The sequence below is a fragment of the Artemia sp. Qi Xiang Cuo genome, chromosome 20 (assembly GCF_049724085.1).
Source record: "Artemia sp. Qi Xiang Cuo chromosome 20, ASM4972408v1, whole genome shotgun sequence".
NCBI classification, from domain to species: domain Eukaryota; kingdom Metazoa; phylum Arthropoda; class Branchiopoda; order Anostraca; family Artemiidae; genus Artemia; species Artemia sp. Qi Xiang Cuo.
Window position 1 is genome coordinate 23,675,061 of NC_142813.1, and position 20,739 is coordinate 23,695,799.

Sequence of the window (20,739 nt, forward strand, 5' to 3'; positions counted from 1 at the left end):
GGAGGGCGGCGTTTATCACCCCTGGACAATATCCCCCCCCCCCCCCTGCAGAAAATCTCCCCTCAGAAAATAACACCCCTATGCGGCTGGTTGGTCGTTAATCCCTTTGCACCTTAAAAAAAGGACTAGAACTCTTACTAGGGGAAGGGACGAGGAAGGGGCAGTCCGCCTCCAATACAGAATATATTCTGCTCATTTTGGGGTTTAATGTTACTCTTTACTTTCATAATAATAGTGTAGACCAGAATTATTCCCAGAAATCATAAGGGAGTAGATATCGATTTTACAGTTTTGATGCTTTTTTTTAAGTTTCTGTTGTACACCTCTCGCCTCCTCAAAAACCTTTGGTGAAAATACCCTTTTGCTGGGTTTTGATGGAAGACTTTTCCACGGAGGAGGGGATTACCGGCGTGTTTTTTAAAACCATCAAAAATTAAAGGTTTTTTTGCAAAATACGTTGTAACTTTCAGCTAGAATGAAAAAAAGGTAAAAAAGAGGAAAAGGGGAAAGAGAGAGAGAGAGAGAAAAAAAAAAGGTCAGCCAGATTCCACTGACCAACTTGTGGATTTAGCTACGGAATACTTCAAGCAACCTTGGACAGAAGAGAACATTCTAGCTCAAGGTTGGACTATGAAAATGAAGAAGCTACTTCATTTGAAAATGATTTTACAGTTTTGATGCATTTTTTAAAGTTTCTGTTGTACACCTCTCGCCTCCCCAAAAACCTTTGGTGAAAATACCCTTTTGCTGGGTTTTGATGGAAGACTTTTCCACGGAGGGTAGTCCTCTTGTTCTGTATCGCGCAGAACGTTCAGTAAATGATCATGAGTGAAGCGATTTCTCATCTTTTACAGCTCCTTGGACCAACGACGTTTCCTATTTTCTTTTTTTCCACTTTAGCGCAGTCAAAGTACATGCAAGAAAAGCCAAATCAGTATTAAAGTGCATTTCTCACACGATAAACACCTCACCACCCGACTCTGAACTGAAACTAAAAATCTGGCTGTGAGTTAAAATTAAACTTGAAATTAGCTTTGGTCAAGATTTAAGGGTTGATTGAAGAGTCAATTAAAGGTTGATTAAAGCACACGTCAATCGACTGACAGAAGCTTTTGATCAAAATGATTGACCGTCTAGAGTGTCCTTAAGTAAAGAACGATGTTGGCACAATGTATTATTTATTTTTCCATACCAGGGCACTTCGTATCGACGGAGTTGTCGTAGAAACTTCGAAAAGGGCTCATTCGATTGGAAATTGGAATGGCTATTGCCCTTTTTAATAGTTGAAAATGATTGGAAGGTAACTAGAGCCCCTTCCACGCCCATCATTTCCCTAAACACATCCAATCAAAATTCAGAGATAGCCATTTTTTTTTCAGCGTAGTTGATTTCCAAATATAAATTATGTTTTTGAGGAGGACACTCCCCCACAGCCCTCAGGGCAAGGGTTGTAAGTTATGCCCTGGGGGCACATAAGGTTTTTTATATGGAAAGCGTTATCGTGGAAACTTAAAAAAAAGGCTCATTCGATTGGAAATTCAAGGGGCTAGTGCCCTTTTTCAGCTAACCCCCCTCTCACGCCCACCTTTTCCCCAAACACATCCAATCAAAATTTTGAGATGGCCATTTTTTTCAAGGTAGTTGAAAGAAGACCCCGACGCCACGCCGATGAGGGAAGACCGGCGGTGGCGGGGCCAAAAACAGCAGCGGCAGTGCACCGCCGGCCCGCCGCCGGTAAGATGTCGGCAGCGCGCCGCCGGTGCGATCAATGTTGACCGCAAACATTAATGTTTTCATCAGTCTTTATCAAATCACAGCTTAAATTTACGACAGATTCGGGCCTATTCAAGAGTTCAAAACTTCACAAATCGCTGGCTGGAAACTGGTCTCCTTCGTTATTCATCAAGAGAAGTAGAAATCTGGTAGAAACGAAATGGCTGTGGCGTTTCAGAACCCTTGTATAATAGTTGAAGTATCTATTAGCTATGTATTCTTAACATAAACAATTATTAAAATTAGTAGTTTTTTTTCATTGAGCATTACTGCATACAAAACTTCAAATACTGTATCACAAAATTCGTCATTTAAACTTTGAATATAAGTTTGAACTTAGAAGCTTAATTTTTTCATAATGCCCTTTGCCAATATCTGTTTTGTCACCTTTAAAACAGTTGAAATGGGCGACTTTGATACTGATCGTTTTTTTTTGCTTTTTTGATTCCTAAAAAGCCTTCCTTGTATTAAAAACTGGTTTTTAAACAATTAAAAAAAAAAATTAGTTTTTTTGGCTTCTTTATAGAATATGTCTTGTAGACTAATGCTAAGCTGCTGCTTTTTTTATTGCTTTTGGCTGCTCTTTTCGATATTATTCATTTTTCTTTTTGGGATTCATTCCAAATTATATACCCATAAATACCTAATATCAGCTAAATTGAATGAATGAATTTTATTAATAACCTGTCTAACAACCAACAGAAAAAGACAGAGCACAAACAAGAAAAGAAAGAAAAAACATAAACTGGCAAGAAAAATAAATACAAACAGAAAGAACTACATAATAACATAACTATTTGAGAAGGTGGGCCCACTCTTGATCCAGAAGCTCTAATTTTTTCACGTAATTCTGAATTACCTCCTCCACGGCACTCAGAGGCTCAACAATTCCATATTTTGCAGCAATATGGTGGTTTCTAACAAAAGGCAGCACTTGAAGAAGATATTGGGCATACTTGAAAAATACCGACCATATGTCTTTCTTGTTTCATGCACTCAGGAGCTTCCAAAAAGGAGACAGGTACAAGACATGAGGCAAAGCTACTGCATTATAAAGACGAGCCAAATATTTACGGCTTGAATTGCGACGGCTTGTGACAACACCCGCATAGGCAATGCCCACTTTTTTAGAAAGGTGTTCAATAAGTAAAGACTGGTCTCTCGAAGATTACGACCAATCGGCAGGCCAAGGTACGTAATGTTACTCGACGGTGTTGCGGTAATTCCACCAAGCCTGACTGTAGCATTATCTTCAGGGCAATTAAAAAACAAAACAGCAGACTTTTCTACATTAAACTGCAAATCAATATCAGCATAACTTTTTTCAAGACGCGAAAAATTATTTTCTAATGAAGAAAGCAACCGAGACAGATTTAAAAGATCATCTGCAAAACCCAGAAGTGACAAGTCAATATGCTTGCAAATAGAGATAACCTGTTGTGCATTATTAACACTGTTATTATACAAAGTAGGAGCCGTTATAGCCCCTTGCTTAATTCTCGTATGTCCGGATATCTCCCCACTAAGCTCTAATCTTGCAAACGAACACGAAGCTTGAGGTTCCTATACATATCACGTAGTGACCTTACAATAGGAGAACGCACGCCTCGCTTACACAGCTCAACCAAAATCTGGGCATGAATCCCAGAGTCAAAAGCTCTCCTGACATCATACTGACCTAATATCAAAGTTTCTCGCGAGAGATGAGCATCAAGTAATATGTTATCAAGAAGATAAAGTACATGGGTGCACCCAATGCCTTTTCGAAAACCAAACTGGTGTGGAGGCATCTCACACTTATCATAAATCTCATCAAACAAAACAATCTCGAATAATTTACAATATACTGAAGATATCGTTACTGGCTGATACAAAGAAGGCTGTTCGGCCGGCTTCCCCTTCTTTAATATCGGGATAACCACACCCAGACTAAAGCAACTCGGGACTATCCCTTGTGTCAAAATCATCTGAAACAGAAGGGCAAGGTGATGGTAAAGAACATAACCTCCTAAAGAAACATGTAGAGCACAAATACTATCGCAGCCTTTTGAGTGTACCTTTTTCAGCTTTTTAACGGCCTGGAAAATTAAGACCGGTGACACTGAGAAATCGTCGAAGGTGTCGGTAAGCATAGAAACCAGTTCATTCTCGTAATTAGACTGCAGAACTGGATCAGGCGCTTTGAACTCGGACTCAAAGTAAGCACTCCACTGATTAGCCGAAATATTAGACGTAGGCTTAGCTTCTTCAGGCTTAGACCGAAGCGACCAAATAAGGTTCGGATTCGTACTGAGCTTTTGCACAAAATTTTCTTTGAGGGTTGCACGGTGGGCATCTAACGCTTTATTGAACTTTCGTTTAGTATGGATTCGAATCTCGTTCACTATTCCACTTCGTGGCTTCCCGCTATCATGCCAAACTTTCAGCCATAGCTTCGCCGACGCACAAGCCGCCACTAGCTCCGGATTTCTAGACCACCCTTTCACCTGCGATCTATTACGGATACGCTTCACAGGAACTGCTACACTCTCCGCAATACTCAGAGCATGCGATATTTTTGCACAGTACATGTTTATCTGCAGACGTATTTCACTTTCACTACAATACGAGTTTGCATTTCTCTGCAGCAGATGGAAGGGAACTTTTATTTTACTCAGGATATCCCCAGAAGTAGCCGCGAAGAGATCATTCGACACTTGTTTCCAGTCACTGTATACTCTCCATTGGGATTTGCACAGACCCGACAACTTTGGACAGTCCAGTGTTATTGAAAATGACAAAGGCAAATGATCAGAGCATAAACATTCAGCTGCAACTTTTACTTCGTCACTCACCGGGAAGTTCGTTAACACATGGTCAAGATTTGAGACGGTGTTGACAACACTGATAAATGTGTAAGCTTTGTCCTTATCAACGACATTTAACTGATCAGGAAGGGAATCTATAACGATTTGAGTCCTTTCAGATTCGGTATTAAGTAGGTCACAGTTGAAGCCCCTATTAATAGAACTTTTGTATTCCCAGGAATTTGAGCCTTCACGAAACGGCTTAACTGAGTACATGCAGCCGTGAACTTGCTGTCCGAGAGGTTAGATCTATAATTAGTAGGAAGATAGACGTTTATTATCACAGCATCGCGAACTTTAACAGCGAGGAAGTGTTTACTTGATGCTAAAAGTTCAGCCTGAAGAGGCTTTCTCACCAAAATGGCTAAGCCACCAGATGGCCGACCTCTGGATTTCACACGTTCAGCTGGCCGAACAAAACACTGGAGTGAACTTGAGAAATTGAGCAGGTTAGTATTGTCCTCGGAAAGCAGGTGCTCTTGTATACAAATTACTTCATTTGTTAGGCTCATAGTATCAAGCAGCACTGTTTTCTCAAGTGCTTTCTTATTTATATTTCAAGACAGAATACTACACATTTTGGGAGCATGATCTATCTTTAAAATTCTTTCTGTTACCAGGACAGGCATAGTAATAACATGTGTGCCTAGTCGAATTGCAATTCAGTCACCGAGTAGGATTTTGACCAGGATTCTCAGAGGAGCTTGTGTGGCCAGTTTCTCCACAGCGGCTACAAGTTTCAGCTTCCTTACAGTCCGCTGCTATGTGCCCCACATGATGACACCGATAACACCTTCGAGGCAAAAAGCAGAATTCTTCTAGACGAAATAGTTCAAAACCAATTTTAATCGGGTTCGTTAAGGCAGTGGACAATGCACTTTTAGAGGGGTAATACATTTTAAACGCTTGCGAATTGCCGCACTTGATTGCTTTTTCACAGTCTTTTGACAGACTTTTCAGAAGGTCTTCCGTCACGTTGCTGGGGAGACGTTTCACTATACCGATGAACTTGGAATTAACAAGTCGATTGTCAATTTTATGGTTACTTTTGAGAGCAGCCGAGACTTTCTCTGCGGCCTGCTTCGAAGAGACTGACAGTTGCCATTCCTTATTTCTCCGCCTGAGCACTGCATCTGCTAATGTTGTACGAGGGCAATTCAGAAACTAACCTCCGATTGGTCACAGTGCGTGTAGTGGGGGGAGTAGCGCGCCATCTGTGCATTCACGCGCTCAGCAGGTCAGTCGGCATCAAGCCGTAGTCGAGTGAACATCGTACCTGCACTAGTTTAGTTATTGTGGTAGTTTGAAATGTGTGCTGCAATAGAAAATCCCGCCAAATGTGAAGTGCGTGCTGTTATAAGATTTTTTACAGCCAAAGGATACTCTGCAGCAGCTATTCATCGTGAGCTTTGTGCCGTGTACGGACCAAAAGTTATGAGTGAAGGAGTTGTCCGTGAATGGGTACGTTTATTTAAAAGTGGACGAGAAAACGTTCATGGTGAAGAGAGGAGTGGTAGACCATCCTTGGTGACTGACGAACTCGTTCAGACAGTTGATGCAAAAGTTTGTGAATATCGACGTTTCACAATAGCGGAGTTGTCTACTGATTTTCCACAGATTTCTAAAACTCTTTTGTACGAGATAGTGACAGCAAGATTGGGTTACCAAAAGTTCTGTGCACGATGGGTGCCCAAAATTCTTACCGACCACCACAAAACTCAAAGAATGGCCTCTGCATTAGACTTTCTGTCACGTTATGAGGACGAAGGAGAACCATTGTTAAACAGAATCGTGACCGGTGAAGAAACATGGATTAAGTACGTGAACCCTGAAACAAAAGAACAGTCAAAGATGTGGGGACATTCAGATTTACCTACCAAACCACAAAAAGCCCGGCAAGATTTTTCCGCCAGAAAACTGATGGCAACGGTGTTTTGGGATTCCAAAGGGGTGTTTTTGGTTTAATTCATGGAACGTGGGACAACCATTAATCAAGACGTGTACTGTGAAACACTAAAAACATTACGACAGGCTATACAGAACAAACGCCATGGTATGCTGACTTCTGGTATTGTTTTTTTCCATGATAACGCCTGTCCTCACTCTGCTCGCAGAACAACAGCCCTTCTTGAGTCCTTCAAGTGGGACGTTTTCAACCATCCACCTTACAGCCCAGATCTGGCGCCAAGTGATTATCACCTCTTCATGCATATGAAGAAAGGGATCGGGTCCCAGCGGTTTGATGACAACGAAGAGCTCAAAGATGCGGTCACAGGCTGGCTCAAGGCACAAGCAGGTGATTTTATGCAGAAGCAATTTCAAAGCTTGTGAAGAGATACGATAAGTGCCTCAATCGTTATGGAGACTATGTCGAAAAATAGTGCAAAGATGTAGTTGTAAGATGTATATATTAAAATATTTTTACTTAACTTGGTGTATTTTTTTCAATCAACCAGAGGTTAGTTTCTGAATTGCCCTCGTATCACCCGGTGCCAAGCTTGTTATAAAGTCTTTACGCTTTCCTGGATTGTCTAACTCAGGAGACATATTCTCCACGACAACCGAGAATAGCTGTTTTTCCAAATTTGGCGTTTTAGATACTGACGAGGAGGCTGTAGGCTGATTCTTGGAATCAGGAATAACTTTCAATTCATTGTTCAGAGTATCTAACTTGCGGGAAAACTGTTGCAGCTCACTGTCCATTTTTCTCGTCATTTCGTTCACTTTGGTAGTAATACAGACTGCAATTTCGTCACCACAAGTGGGAACAGACTCCGGTTCGAGAATAACGAAAGTCGGAAGCTCTTTACCGTCCTTAGAACAGCACCATATGGCTTTCGCGATATCCGTCAAGTTATCACAGTCTTTTTTGCATTCACGTAATCATTCTTCATCCCCGAGTTCAACCTCATAGTAAGTCCACAGCAGTTTTTTGGCTTCCACAATACTGGCATGATCAAAAAACTCTATTCCTTTGTTAACGAACATATCAGTCTTAATACCCTTTGTCATGCATCTAGATACAAAGTTTTAAACTGGATTCAATACCAGCACAGTTTTTATTTCATTAATCTGGATTAAGTCCAAAAATACATTCACCAATTTCTTTGACAATTAATAATATCGAATTCTAGGCAGATATTGAAGGGTTGAACTATATATTCAATATTTTTCTGGTGGTTACCTTGCGAGAAAAGTAAGTGAAGCGTTGAAGGCTGTATACCCTTGTCCCCGCAATTTAAGGGGCAAGCCCGGCGGGTACCACGGCTCTTGCTAACAACTCTCCACCCCCTCTGCTTACTTTTCTTTCCCCACCTCAATTGTAGCGTAGATGCCTCTAAATATCAGATGTCCTATTTATTTAAAATCGCACTGCTTGATGGCTAATCTCCAATATTATCAGTGAAAAATTTCAAACTCAGACCACTTTTACAAAACATAAATAAATGTCCAGAAACTAGGTTAGTAGATTAAGCAAAGGTTTTATTATAGGTCAGGAACTATAATCCTTTGACAAATATTGCAAAATCCAATAGCTTCACTGGGATTATAATTCACTGAAAAAAGGTTACTAGTTTGATAATGTTAACAAAATATCCAATTTATGACAGATACATTCACTTCGAACTCTGAATCAATACTGATTATAAACTGCATCAATTAATAGTTGTCAAAGAGTCAACCAGCCTAAAATATTTATAGTAAAAATACCGTTAGCCACATGCGTTTTGTCACTAAATAGAAAAGCAAAATCTCCCTTATTTAATATTGTATTTACTAAATAATTTTATCTTGAGCAGCTGCTGTGGATGGTTGATTAAAATATTCCTTGCTAAAAAGGCTCTTTGAAAATGGTTTATGGGTCAAGGAGGGAAGACAATGAGGTAGTGGATAATATTCTTCAACACCAAAGTTCATTCTCACTTACTTAAAATTTAAAATTTTCAACAGAAAACGCCCTTATAATATCGTCTGTGTCCCACCAAAAAATCGTATCTAACATGTCCACACTTCTCATAGAGTTGCCTAGATAAGACTTGCTAAGCTGTTCTAAAAAGAAAATCAGCAACACTAGATTATTTTCAATGAAACTTTGATCCTCCTGGTCCATATTACAAAGCTCTCATTGGGAATAGCTAATCAAACAATTTTTTGCAATTATCTAAAAAATTTAAAAATGTTAGACAGGGCCTTTAGGCCTAACAGCGGCGATATGTGATGAATCTTTTCCCTAAGATACTGAATATCACTATTACTAAATTACCCATAAACTGGTTCAGTGTGATAGGTTATTTATCCTAAGCACAGCAGTACAGATGACACAAGTTTTTAGAGAAAAGAAAAATGAAAGAAAGTACTTGTTATTTTCTGAATTCGAAAACGAAGGTCTCAGACCCGATCCTGGATGAAGTGTAACCAGCTGTGCAAACTTGTCGAAACCTTGCGTCTTGTCCATGTTTTTTGAAGAGGAAAAGAGGCGATAACTAGGCGCTTCATAAGCGTTTATATTACACAGGGCCACTGTATTATCTGGAATATACGACTGACATCGAAGAAAATTTTCACTTCCGTGAATGTCACATCTCTAAAATTAGTTGAGTAACTTTTATCAAGGTAAAATGACACTTAGAACCTAAAATTAACTCGACAAAGTCAATTAAGAACATAAGTTATTACTAAGTAAACGGAAATATTTTTATTGAAGTTAGGCATTTATGTTTTAAAGTTCAACACACATGCATTTTAAAAAGTCTATAATGCACAGTTTTGACCTAAAATAGTATGCTAAATGACTTTAGCAATTGGAAATGTTAGACAAGCTGAACGAGAAAAGGATAATTTTTTTAGAGAGAAAAAATTACTATCTTTGAGCATTTTTGCAGGTAATTTATGGCCTTTTTTACATAAAAAAGACGATTTCAACGCTCAGTAGTTAGATATTTCCATAACTTATAGATAAAAGCCGACGCCGCACCAATTTATCGGCGGCGCGCCACCAATGAAAGACGCGCCGGCCCAGAGAAAAATTTCGGCGGTGCGCCACTATTACCATCGGCGCAACGGCGTGCCGCTATTACCATCGGCGCAACGGTGCGCCGCCGATATGTCTATTTGGCCCTATGTTTTTTGCGTGATTTGCTGAATCCGGTTCAGTTTGGCTGTTAGAGTTGCCGAGCTAATTCTGTGGTTATAGTTGACGACATCAGCTCACCTTATTCAGCTTTGACGAAGAAAATGAATAACAAAACAAGGATTGGACAGTCAGGATATATTTGAAATTCAGAAATTCAGGATACATATTGAATTTCAATTATACTAAATTTATTTAATATTACTATTACCCTAGTTGGGTTAGTTCAGTGACACAGTTCGTTGATTAAATCACAAGGAGCTTGGGGTCCCTGACGCCTGTACACTTGGTGTGCGGTACAATTTTTGCTTGGCTTGTTTTGACTGTGCTTGTTTAAGAGTGCTTATCAACCCATTTCAACCCTGCTTGGCCATTTTTCTTAGGTGCCAGTTTCATCGCAACTAAAGTCTCGAAAGAGAATTTTGATGGAACTCTACTCTTTAATTCGGAAAAACTTGTGGATATTACTGACAGAGACGCAGCTGTTAGAAAACAAGAGAACTTTTACCCAAGTTTAGAAAGTGAAGCATCGAGAGCTTATAAGTTTAAAGCCGTCTTCAAATGAAGACCCATGCATTGCGTTCTTGAAGGATCAAAGAGAGCGCATCCCTGTGACGGCAGCCCTTGCACGAATAATTTTTGGTCTGCCGGCAACCAGCATGACGGCCGAACGTCACTTCTTAACGACGGGTCTTGTTGTCTTTACTAAAAGATCCTCAATTGCTCCAGTGAGAATCAACCAGCTGCAGTTCGTCCATGACAACTACAATCTGGTGCAGGGTCTAGTCGAGCTTGAAAAGTGATTAGCATTCTTTTTGTTCAATTTGAACAGGTCTTACTGATTTTTTTTTTCAAGCATTTCTTCTTTTCTTCTGTTTAAAATTAGCGCACTGGAATGGTGCACTCTTTTCTATCCTTCCAAAAAGAAAACCATGGGTTTTCGTTTGAGGACGGCTTACGTCTTTTTGCTCTTTGTGCTTTTGTTCTTATTTCGATTTAATACAAACAGAATTGCATATATATTATACATCTATATCCATTTCAGTAAAAAAAAAAAAAATTCGGCAGCGCGCCAGTCGGGCGCCATGTCCGTGTTCCATTGAGACGCGTTTTCATCAGCCTGCTTTGCTTCGTTTTGACATCAATCAATAGAAGATTCAACGGTCTAGGACTAGGACCAAGTAGCAGGCGCATCAATATGCAGTGTTCCTCTTTACTTTTGGCGCGAAATTTAAACTTTGTCAGAAAAAAATACGTAATATCGGCTTTAAAAGACTTGAAAGAGCTTCTAGGAAATCAAAGCAGACATCCTGAAGACCTTTTTGCCTGTAGTCTTTTAATTTTCAATTTCCAAACTTTCAAGTTTCCCCCTCAAAAGTACATCCCGAAAACGAAAGATGAATAATCATAGTATAACCATGATTGACATAGCGCGTCAAACATGGACTACTGAAAATGGGTTTCATTAAGTACAATGTCAAGCATCGTGAAAACAAGGACACGGAGGGAAGCGAATGCTAACGTTTATTGAAAAGCGAGAGATTAAAAAATCAGAAAAAAAGAATCTTGATCCTAGAGATTATTGAGTTTTATTTTATTGAACGATACGTTGGTTGTGGTGTTTTGAATAGGTTTGAAACTCCTTCCTGATAGGAAAAATTGGTGTCAACTGGCGGCGTGCCACTGGAGAAAAATCGGGGGCGCGCCGAAATTTTTCGGCGACGCGCTGCAGTGCGCCGCTATTTCCCTTTCGGCGCAGCTGTTTGTCACCAAAAGAGAAACCGACATGGCGTCGGGGACTACTTTTAGACAAGGTCAATTACTTCGTTTATAGATGGTATTAAAAACGAAAATAAGAAACAGAATTTGACGAAATAAGACCATCACGTAGTAGAACGACCATACTACAAATTTCCATTTGGCAAATTCACGTAATAGTCAATAGCAGTCAATCTTATACATTCAAACTTCTGAACTGAAACAGTATTTAGAAGACTTATGTTTTGACCCTTGACTATTTATTCTACGCTCTAAGTTAAAAGAAACAGAAATTAGACTTAGCCTAATAAAAAATAAAACCAGTAGTGAACTTAGAATGTACCGAAAATAAAATTGATATTCCACTCAAACTCAAAACGAACAGAAATTACAGGATATACGAAGTGGGAAATTTTCCCCCTTTCACTCCAATTATAAGGCGATTGTCATTCACGCTTTACTGAAAGCAAGATATATTTTAAGCAATTTCAAAGTGACAGCGAAATAAAAAATAGAATTTTGTCAGATGATGTTCCCCTTTAAGCATTCTCTGAAAGTTCCAACTTAATAACCAAATCAATTCTTGAGATATGTTCTTTTGACAATGTCCATGCACATAGCGTCTTCTGATTTAGTTCAAAGTTCCCCTCAATATATGGATATCCATGATGTCATGGATATCTTCAGTTGAATCTGGGGGCCTTGCAGTATGGAAGACTTCAAGTGTTCGATACCTTGGTATTATTGTTGATGAATCTCTCTCATTCAAATATCATATTGAGAAAGTTTCAAATATATTAGCCAAAAATGTTGGCATAATTCGTAAACTTAAACATTGTTTTCCGAGGGAAATAATCCGTATGTTATGTTTTAGTTTAATTCACCCCTAAATTTGGTATTATAGTTCAATATGGTTGAGAACTTTCTCCTCAGTCCTTCGTCCAGTCTAGGACTAAGTTATGGAATTCGTTAAATGAGAATATTACAAATAGTAACTTAAGGGAATTTAAAAGGCTGTTGAAGATTGAATTGTTTTCTAAATATGATTTTAATGATTAGTGTAATAGGATACATATTTGATAGTTTAAATTGGTATTAGATCATTAAATGTAGTGTTTTGTTTTTTGTGTTAAGGAAGGAGTGAGTATGGAGTTTTAAGCGAGTGGTAGCAGGGAATATGATGTTGTAGTTGTGTTTTGTTTTTAAAGCCCTTCTGAGGTTTATGTTAAATTGTTTTCTCTTTTTTCTTTTTTTGGATTTGTTTGGTTTTCTACTCCATATCATGCCGTGGCATTTGGAGGGGATTTGTTTATATTAAGTTTTTGGCTAATAATTGATATTAATTAAATAAAGATATAGTAAACTGAGTAGTGTGATAGTTGCAGTAGTATTGGTAGCATGCAAATATTGCGTTTTTGATCATCTCCCTTATCATTTCCTGAAAGTTCAAAATTAATATACTCAGTCATTCCTGAGTTACGCCCTTTATACAATCCATATACATATAAGGTTTTTTTTTTATTTAGTGCAACACTCCCCCCAACATTTTCGAAAATCACCTGCATGGCCTTCATCTTCTTGGAAAGTAAAATTTAAAGATGCATATCTTTCTCAATAACATATACTAAATGTAAACAATGAACGAATTACCGAACTTACATTCTTTGCCCTGAGGACTGTGGGGATGAAATCTCCAAATAAAACATTACTGGACCTTTCAACAATGCTGAATAAAATAGATCTCTGTAAATTTTGATCGGATGTATTTTGGGGAATGACAGGCTGGGGCTGATTGCCGCTCAACAACGCTGAACAAAATGGCTATCTCAACATTTTGATTAGAAATGATTAGCGTGGGGGGAGGGGGCTGGTTGCCCTCCAATCACTTTTTACTATTAAAAAGGGCACTAGCCCTCTCAATTTTCAATCGAATGAGCTCTTTTTGAAATTCATTTTTTAATTTGTAGTTGCTATGGGCCCTCGCTCCTTCTTTACTAGGCTGCAGCTATCGCTGAAACCATGATTAGAACGTAAATTAATTTGCCACTTCCACCAGCATAAACTAATTGATGAGCTGAAACTATTACAAAATATGGAGCACATAACAGCAAACCATGTTTTTAGCAGTGAGGTATTTTGCTTTTGAACGGAGAAGATGTCAAAGGGGCAAATTCAGTTTAGTTTGCTGTTATCGCCAATAAACTTGTTCCTGCATTGGAAAAATTCAACAAAGGAAATAGTTTTAGACTTTGCAAAAGCGTGGAATTGCGCTAGATTCAGGTGGCAATAGGATAATTAGATGCGTCTAAATCCATACATCATATTTCACGAAAAGTCGTCAGTAGGAAAAGCACAGACGTTAATAAAGAAGGTGCTCTGTCAAAACAAGACACTTGTCCAATTTCTGGAGGCATTGGATGTTTCAGCGGTATTAACAGGAAGACAGCAAATAGAAGACTACTGACAGTAGCGAGCATAGAAGCTGACAAAAAGGAGATGATGTAAGTTTTTTGTATATTTTTATATATAAAATCAAGGGCAAATATTTCTTATCGCATTAAAGCCCGCGAAGCTCTAAGCGATTATAAGCCAATAAGCCTAACAAGGGACTGTTACAAAGTATAGATAAAAGCATAAAAAGCCAGTTTACCATAAAACCATAAGTTTGGTGGATGCTATCCCCAATAGCCCTCAACTTTGGAAAAACAACATCTTTGCTTAAACAACATAAAAGATAAATAGCATGATCTTGGTATCCCTCAGGTTCGTGTTCCAAATCTTCCAGCAAATCACATAATTTATTAGCTGTATCAACGTCTCCAGCTTGTCTAAGCTGAAAAATCTTTTGCAGAAGCATTGTAACTCCAGTCGGTGATTTCAAGTCTAAAACAGAAAAAAAAAGTTTTGATAACGAGAGAAAAATAATCTTTATAAATTAGTATTAGGCAGAGTACCTATTTAAGGAACATTTTTAAAATGTGATTAAAATCTATAACTGAACACAATCTTTAGCAATTACTCCTGTTACTAATAATCCTGCTCAACATACCTGGATAAATGTATGCATAAGTTATTGCTATCCATCGGGTTCTTATTCCATATTCATTATCTATTTACATACTAAATCAGGGGTAGGCAACCTTTTTTGGCTGCGGGTTAAACCAGCCACAATTCAAATATTAAACAGGGATATTTTCATTTTAAAACCGCATTTTAGTGAATATACGTTAAAACCGTCTATGCTACGTCGCTAGACAATAAATCATTTTTGACATACTCGTCAATATTTTTTGGTATAGCGGTAACCCCATGCTAAACTATTCTAACTGACAATTGCGTTTCTTTCATTCCCACAATTATTTGCTTTTAATTTTCAGTCATTAAATATGTGTCCGGAACAATTTAAAGATCCTCTTTTCATAAACTCGCCGTACGAAAATGATTTTCCGTAAATACCGATGCTAAGACCTGCAACAGAACTGGCAAATGTAGCGTGATAGTATCCGGTAACAAATTCTTTAAGAATTATTTTATTTCCGAAATTTAGCACATATCCAGCAACGTATTCAGATTCGTCTTCAATTTGTATTTCACTCACTATATTTTCTGAAGAAAATTTTCGCTCAATATTTTAGGTCCTGGCGGTAATTACGTAATTATATAAAGAAAAATCGACTTGTAACAATTATGTCGCCTTTCTGTCTGCATATCACAGGATAAGATTTTTTTTTGACGGTCCAAGGTAATATTTTTTAAATAAGAATAATTATTTCCATTAGGTAACAGCGTGATAATATTTAGCAGCGCAACTGCATCGTTATGTACTGAGCCTTGTGGTACTGAACATTATCTACAATTGAGAAAGCGCAACGAGGAACGCACCTGACGATGGTAAGGATTTACTTGGGTAATATCGCTGTATTTCACCTATTATCGTTACCAAAACTTTGTCCTCAGACCAAATGTAGTCCTTAGTATCCATTTGTATTCATTTTTTATTTTCAAAATATTTTTGCTATGCTAATTTTGCTTTATTTATTTTTATATATTATACTTTTATCAGAACTGAAATGGGACCCTTGAAATTGGTGAATTAGCAGCTCGGTGATCCAAAGGTCATAGGTTAACGATTCCTGTACAAATGGTATCGAACTGTTTATGTGTTATTTCCTGTTACAATTTTGAGGATGATAAAAGCTTAGATTTATGGCTGGCCAGCCATAAGAGAGTAGACTAGCTGAACTAGCATTTCCGAAATATCCAGATCTGACAACAAGCTGGAGTTTGTTGTGAATGTGTTTGAGATCAACGGATTTCAAAATTAACATTAGTATAGCCTCCTCAGGGTGGCAAATGTGGTCCAGGCCTCTCATTAGTGTAACCTCCTGGTTTTTGTTATTTTTAAATAGTGTGCTAGCGCAATGTGAATACTTTAGAAACTGTGACTAACCTCCCAAATTGAAACCAACGGTCCTATAGAATTCCGACTTTTTCTGGTAATAAACATAATTTTCTCTTCAAGTTCTTTATAGTTTTCGTTAGAGTTTAGGCTTGAAATAGAATGAAAGTTTTACTTTCCATATTTATATATATATATATATATATATATATATATATATATATATATATATATATATATATATATATATATATATATATATATATATATATATATATATATATATATATATATATATATATATATATATATATATATATATATATATATATATATATATATATATATATATATATATATATATATATATATATATATATATATATATATATATATATATATACATATATATATACATATATATATATATATATATATATATATATATATATATATATATATATATATATATATATATATATATATATATATATATATATATATATATATATATTAATTTTGACTATAAGTTTTCTTTAGCCATTTCTCTGTGGTCAAGCCCCAAAAATAAACAGATATTTTTACATGTAAGATGAGGAAAAATGCTTATTCTTACTTGTCTTCTCAGTTATTTTATAGTTTTCAACGGGTGTCCTATCTCAGATAGAATGAAGCATGATTCTTCAAAGATGTACAAATTCTGAGTAAAGGGTGCCCCCCCCCCTCTTCCCAATGGATCAAAAACCAAAAAAAATGCCAGAATCCAGGACAAATTCAATTGTTCCCCCATATACAAATACAGGGTGGCAAATGTGTCATTTGCATAAACTCTTGGTCTCATGATTTTTGGCAACTGCACTTAGAAGATTTTAGAAACTGAAACATCACAAGATTGGAACCGACGGTTTCTTACTTCTATCTTTAAGTTCAAGTGAGGTGTCAGGATTTAGATAGAATGAAAGCTTGGTTTTTCAAAGAAATTAATCCAAAAAACTTTTCCCACAAAAGAAGTTATTCAAAGAAAAGTAAAGAGCTGGATTAAACTAAAAATGAGCAGAAATAAAGTCAAATAATCTTCCAAGCGCAAAACTACCTCAAACCACCATCAATAAATAAATCAAACCCAAAAACGAACAGAAATTATAATAATGACCAAGTCAAAGTCAAAACGAGCAAAAATTTACATGAGTAGGACTGACAACCCCCATACCTTCTCGAAACTGGAACATAATTTGCACTTTCCTGAAAACAAACTACATTTAAATGTTTTCACTTTTTTACTTTAATAAATAACAAGTCATCAAAACTTTGAGGAATAAGTATCAGTATATGTATATTAAACTGACAATCCAGTCATTTGTTGTTGTTTTTTTCTTTTTTCAGTAAAGTGCAAATTATCTTCTGGTCTTGATAAGGCACGGGGGTTGTCAGCCCTACTGATGTTTATTTTTACTCGTTTTGAGTTTGACTTGGTTATTTATATCCTTTTGGGTTTCATTTATTTATTGATGATGATTTGTGGTGGTTTTGCGCTTGGAAGATTATTTGACTTTATTTCTGCTTATTTTTGGCTTAATGGAGCTCTTTTCTTTCTTTTGAAAAACTTACTTTGTGGAAAAGTTTTTTTTTAATTAATTTCTGTTCGTTTTTAATGGACATTGTCTTTTAATGGAAAAAAATATTTTATATCTTTTCCTTTTTTTTATAAGAATCCATAGTTCGGTTTGCTATTTATATGTTGGAGAAACTTTTCCAACAATTTTTAATCTGGACACAAATCTTATTGTTTAATTCAATTTTATACCTGCTCAAGTTGACCTGAAAATAACATTTAATTGCACCGTGAGTAATATGTGATATATTTAAAATACGAAAAAATAAAATTCTTTCTTTCTAAAGATAATTCCAACTTCCCCTAATTAAGTTCAAATCCCGTTTCCAAGAGTCTAAATTCTTAATCAGCAAAAAGAGAAACTGCGTTTTGGCCTCAGCCAAACAACGACGCTATTCGGTTTTGAATTTCGCTAAGATATTTGGTAATAAAAAAATGCTAGGTACAAAGTTTCTCAGGAATTTTAAGTTATAAGTGCAGTGTGAATGCTTAAATCATCGAAATATTTAAAACAAATTATTGGATAGAGAGTTAGCATAATGAAGTGAGTTGGTAAACATAATTACAAGGTATTGGCCCCCTCCACAGGACTTGGGCCAATCGTGAAATAGCTATCACGGCACATGAGGACTTAGGATATATAGTGAAGAAAAGTGTTTTTCGCGTCACTATTATGGTCATTATTATTATTGGCATTCAGGCATTGCAATTCAGTGATTATCATTATTATTATTATGGAGGCACTTCGATGAGAGTATTCGTAGATCATTATTATTATTATTGGCATTCAGGCATTGCAATTAAAACTATTATTGGACATTCGTTTTGTCAGAATTATCATTATGACGCAGTCATTGTAGAGATTTGGTCATTATTGTTATCTCAGCCACTATTGTCGTCATTGAAGTGAAGCACTGTTGTACACCTAAAAGTAAGTCTCAATAAAACTATCGCTTTTCTACTTGTGTTCGTTTTATTTATATGTCTCTATCTGATCGCACAGCGGGCAACTAGTTTCCATGTCTCCATCGATAAAGCTCCCTTGGATCTGATTCCTACATGACATTAGAGGTAATCGACACGGCGATAACCCGAGGAAGCAAGGTTACGCTCCCAAATTGATAGTTGGAGAATTTCTAACCTACTATAGTTGAGCATTTTGTTTTATCGCTTTCGGCGAGTAGTATAATGGTTACACTACTTTTAGGTATAGAATTACATTTTTGGCCCCAGTCTCTAATGCCAAGTTTGGTATGTCTTGATTACCGCAGATTCAAAATAATAATATTACATATGGCACAGTCTTTAGCGCTATAAGTTGCGCTATCGGAGAACTTATAAGGTGTAAGTTCATAGCTTCAAAGCATAATATTACATTGACGCGGTCAATCTTTATTACCACAATTGCCGCAGTCCTTTTTTTTTATCGCTACATATGCCTATCCATAAAGATCTTTTTTTGTATTTTAAATATATCACATATTACTCACGGTGCATAATATCATTCCCATAACATTCTATCTATGCTCTTCGACAACCTGGATACATTTAAACTCGTTTGATTTAGTTCAATTGTAAGAGCAGAAGTAATAATAGTGGTATCCCCAAAAGTTTCAACTTAATACCCCCAGTCGTTCTAGAGATATTGCTGAGGTGTCTTATTAGTGACCATATATACGGTGCCTTTTGATTTAGTTTTAAAGCAACATTTAGTTTTAATGAATAATGGCCAATTGCATAATTGTGGGGGCTTGACATACCAAATATCCCTAGAGACATACTTGCTGGACCGTACTACTATGCTGAACAAATTAGCTGTGTCTGTTTAGTAATTAGCTATCAAATTTTGACTGGATACACTTGGAAAATGAATGGGCTTGGGAGAAGGGTTGCTTGGCCTCCAATTTATTTTTACTCTTCTAAGGGGCAACAGACATTTTAATTTTGAATCGAACTACCTTCTTTCAAAATTTCAATGATGTTTCTAGCTATTATAGAGTAGCGCTGCCAATGATATTCCTTATATGCCCTTTTAAATACCTGCATACATAAAGTTTATTTGTTTATTTGAAATTTCCCCTAAACATTCCCTAAAAGTATCATTTTAATACCCTTAGCGTCATGACCTACAGTAACTATGTGCATCCTGGTTGTCAAAAGGGTGTATCTCCAATATTTCAGGAATGGCTAAGGATATTACATTGGAACTTCCAGGGAAAATTAAGAAAGATGTTTAACTAAATCAAAAGAACTATGTACATTCAGATTGTCAAAGGGGAGAACCTGCAATATCTCAGGGACAACAAAGTGTATTAAGTTGAAACTTTCTGAGAGTGTTGAGGAGGACGTTGAACTAAATCCAAAACACACTATGTGCATTGTGGTTGTTAAAAAGGCATATCTCCAATATTTCAGGAATGGCTAAGGGTATTATGTTAAAACTTTAAGGGAATGTTCAGGGGAAAGTTGAACAAAACCAATAGACACAATGTGCATCCAGATTGTAAAAAGGCCATATCTACAATATCTGAGAAATGTCTAAAGTTATCAAGTTGAAACTTTCAAGGAATGTTGAGCTAAATCAAAAGGCACTATGGGAATACTGTACTAAAAGACTGTCGAAAGGGCATTTCCATAATAACGCAGGAATAGCCAAAGGTATTAAAGGATGTTGAACTAAATTAGAAGATACCAGGTTTTGAAAAGAGCTTAACTGCAATATCTCAGGAACAGCAGTAAGTTGAACCTTTCAAAGAATACTGAGGGGAATATTGAACTAAATCAAAAAACACTATGTGGTTACAGGTTGTCAATATGCCATATCTGCAATATCATAGGAACAGCTAAGGGTATTAAGCTGAAACTTCCTTGGAATCTTGAGGAGGATAATAGATTAAATCAAAATACACTATGTGCATCCAGGTTGTCAAAATGGTGTGTCTCTCAGGAACAACTAAGCCCATTCAGCTGGAAGTTTCTCGAAATGCTTAGGAAGATTTTGAACCTAATCAAAAGATACTATGTACATCCAGGTTGTCAAAAAGGTGTATCTGCAAAACCTCAGGAATGGTAAGGGTATCAAGCCAAAATTTTAAGGGAATGTTGAGGGGGATGTTGAACTAAATCAAAAGAAACTATCTGCATCCAAGTCGTCAAAATGGTGTATGCGAAATATATCAAGAACAGCTAAGGGCATTCTGCTAAATGTTTCAGAGAATGT

General features: G+C 36.8%; 1 protein-coding gene across 4 annotated transcripts in view; it reads right to left on the reverse strand.

Moving 5' to 3' along the window:
* Positions 1–20,739, reverse strand: part of LOC148940025 (uncharacterized) — a 143,292-nt gene that overhangs the window by 109,031 nt on the left and 13,522 nt on the right. For all 4 annotated transcript variants that reach the window (XR_016143489.1, XM_089106509.1, XM_089106510.1 and 1 more), the window contains exons 3-4: positions 14,159–14,391; positions 8,978–9,204 (exon numbers count right to left, since the gene is read on the reverse strand). Coding sequence is in view for 3 of the 4 variants with exons in the window: in XM_089106509.1 (XP_088962635.1) it covers positions 8,978–9,204; positions 14,159–14,391 (460 nt within the window). In the remaining variant the exon portion in view is untranslated. The remainder of the gene's footprint in view (positions 1–8,977; positions 9,205–14,158; positions 14,392–20,739) is intronic.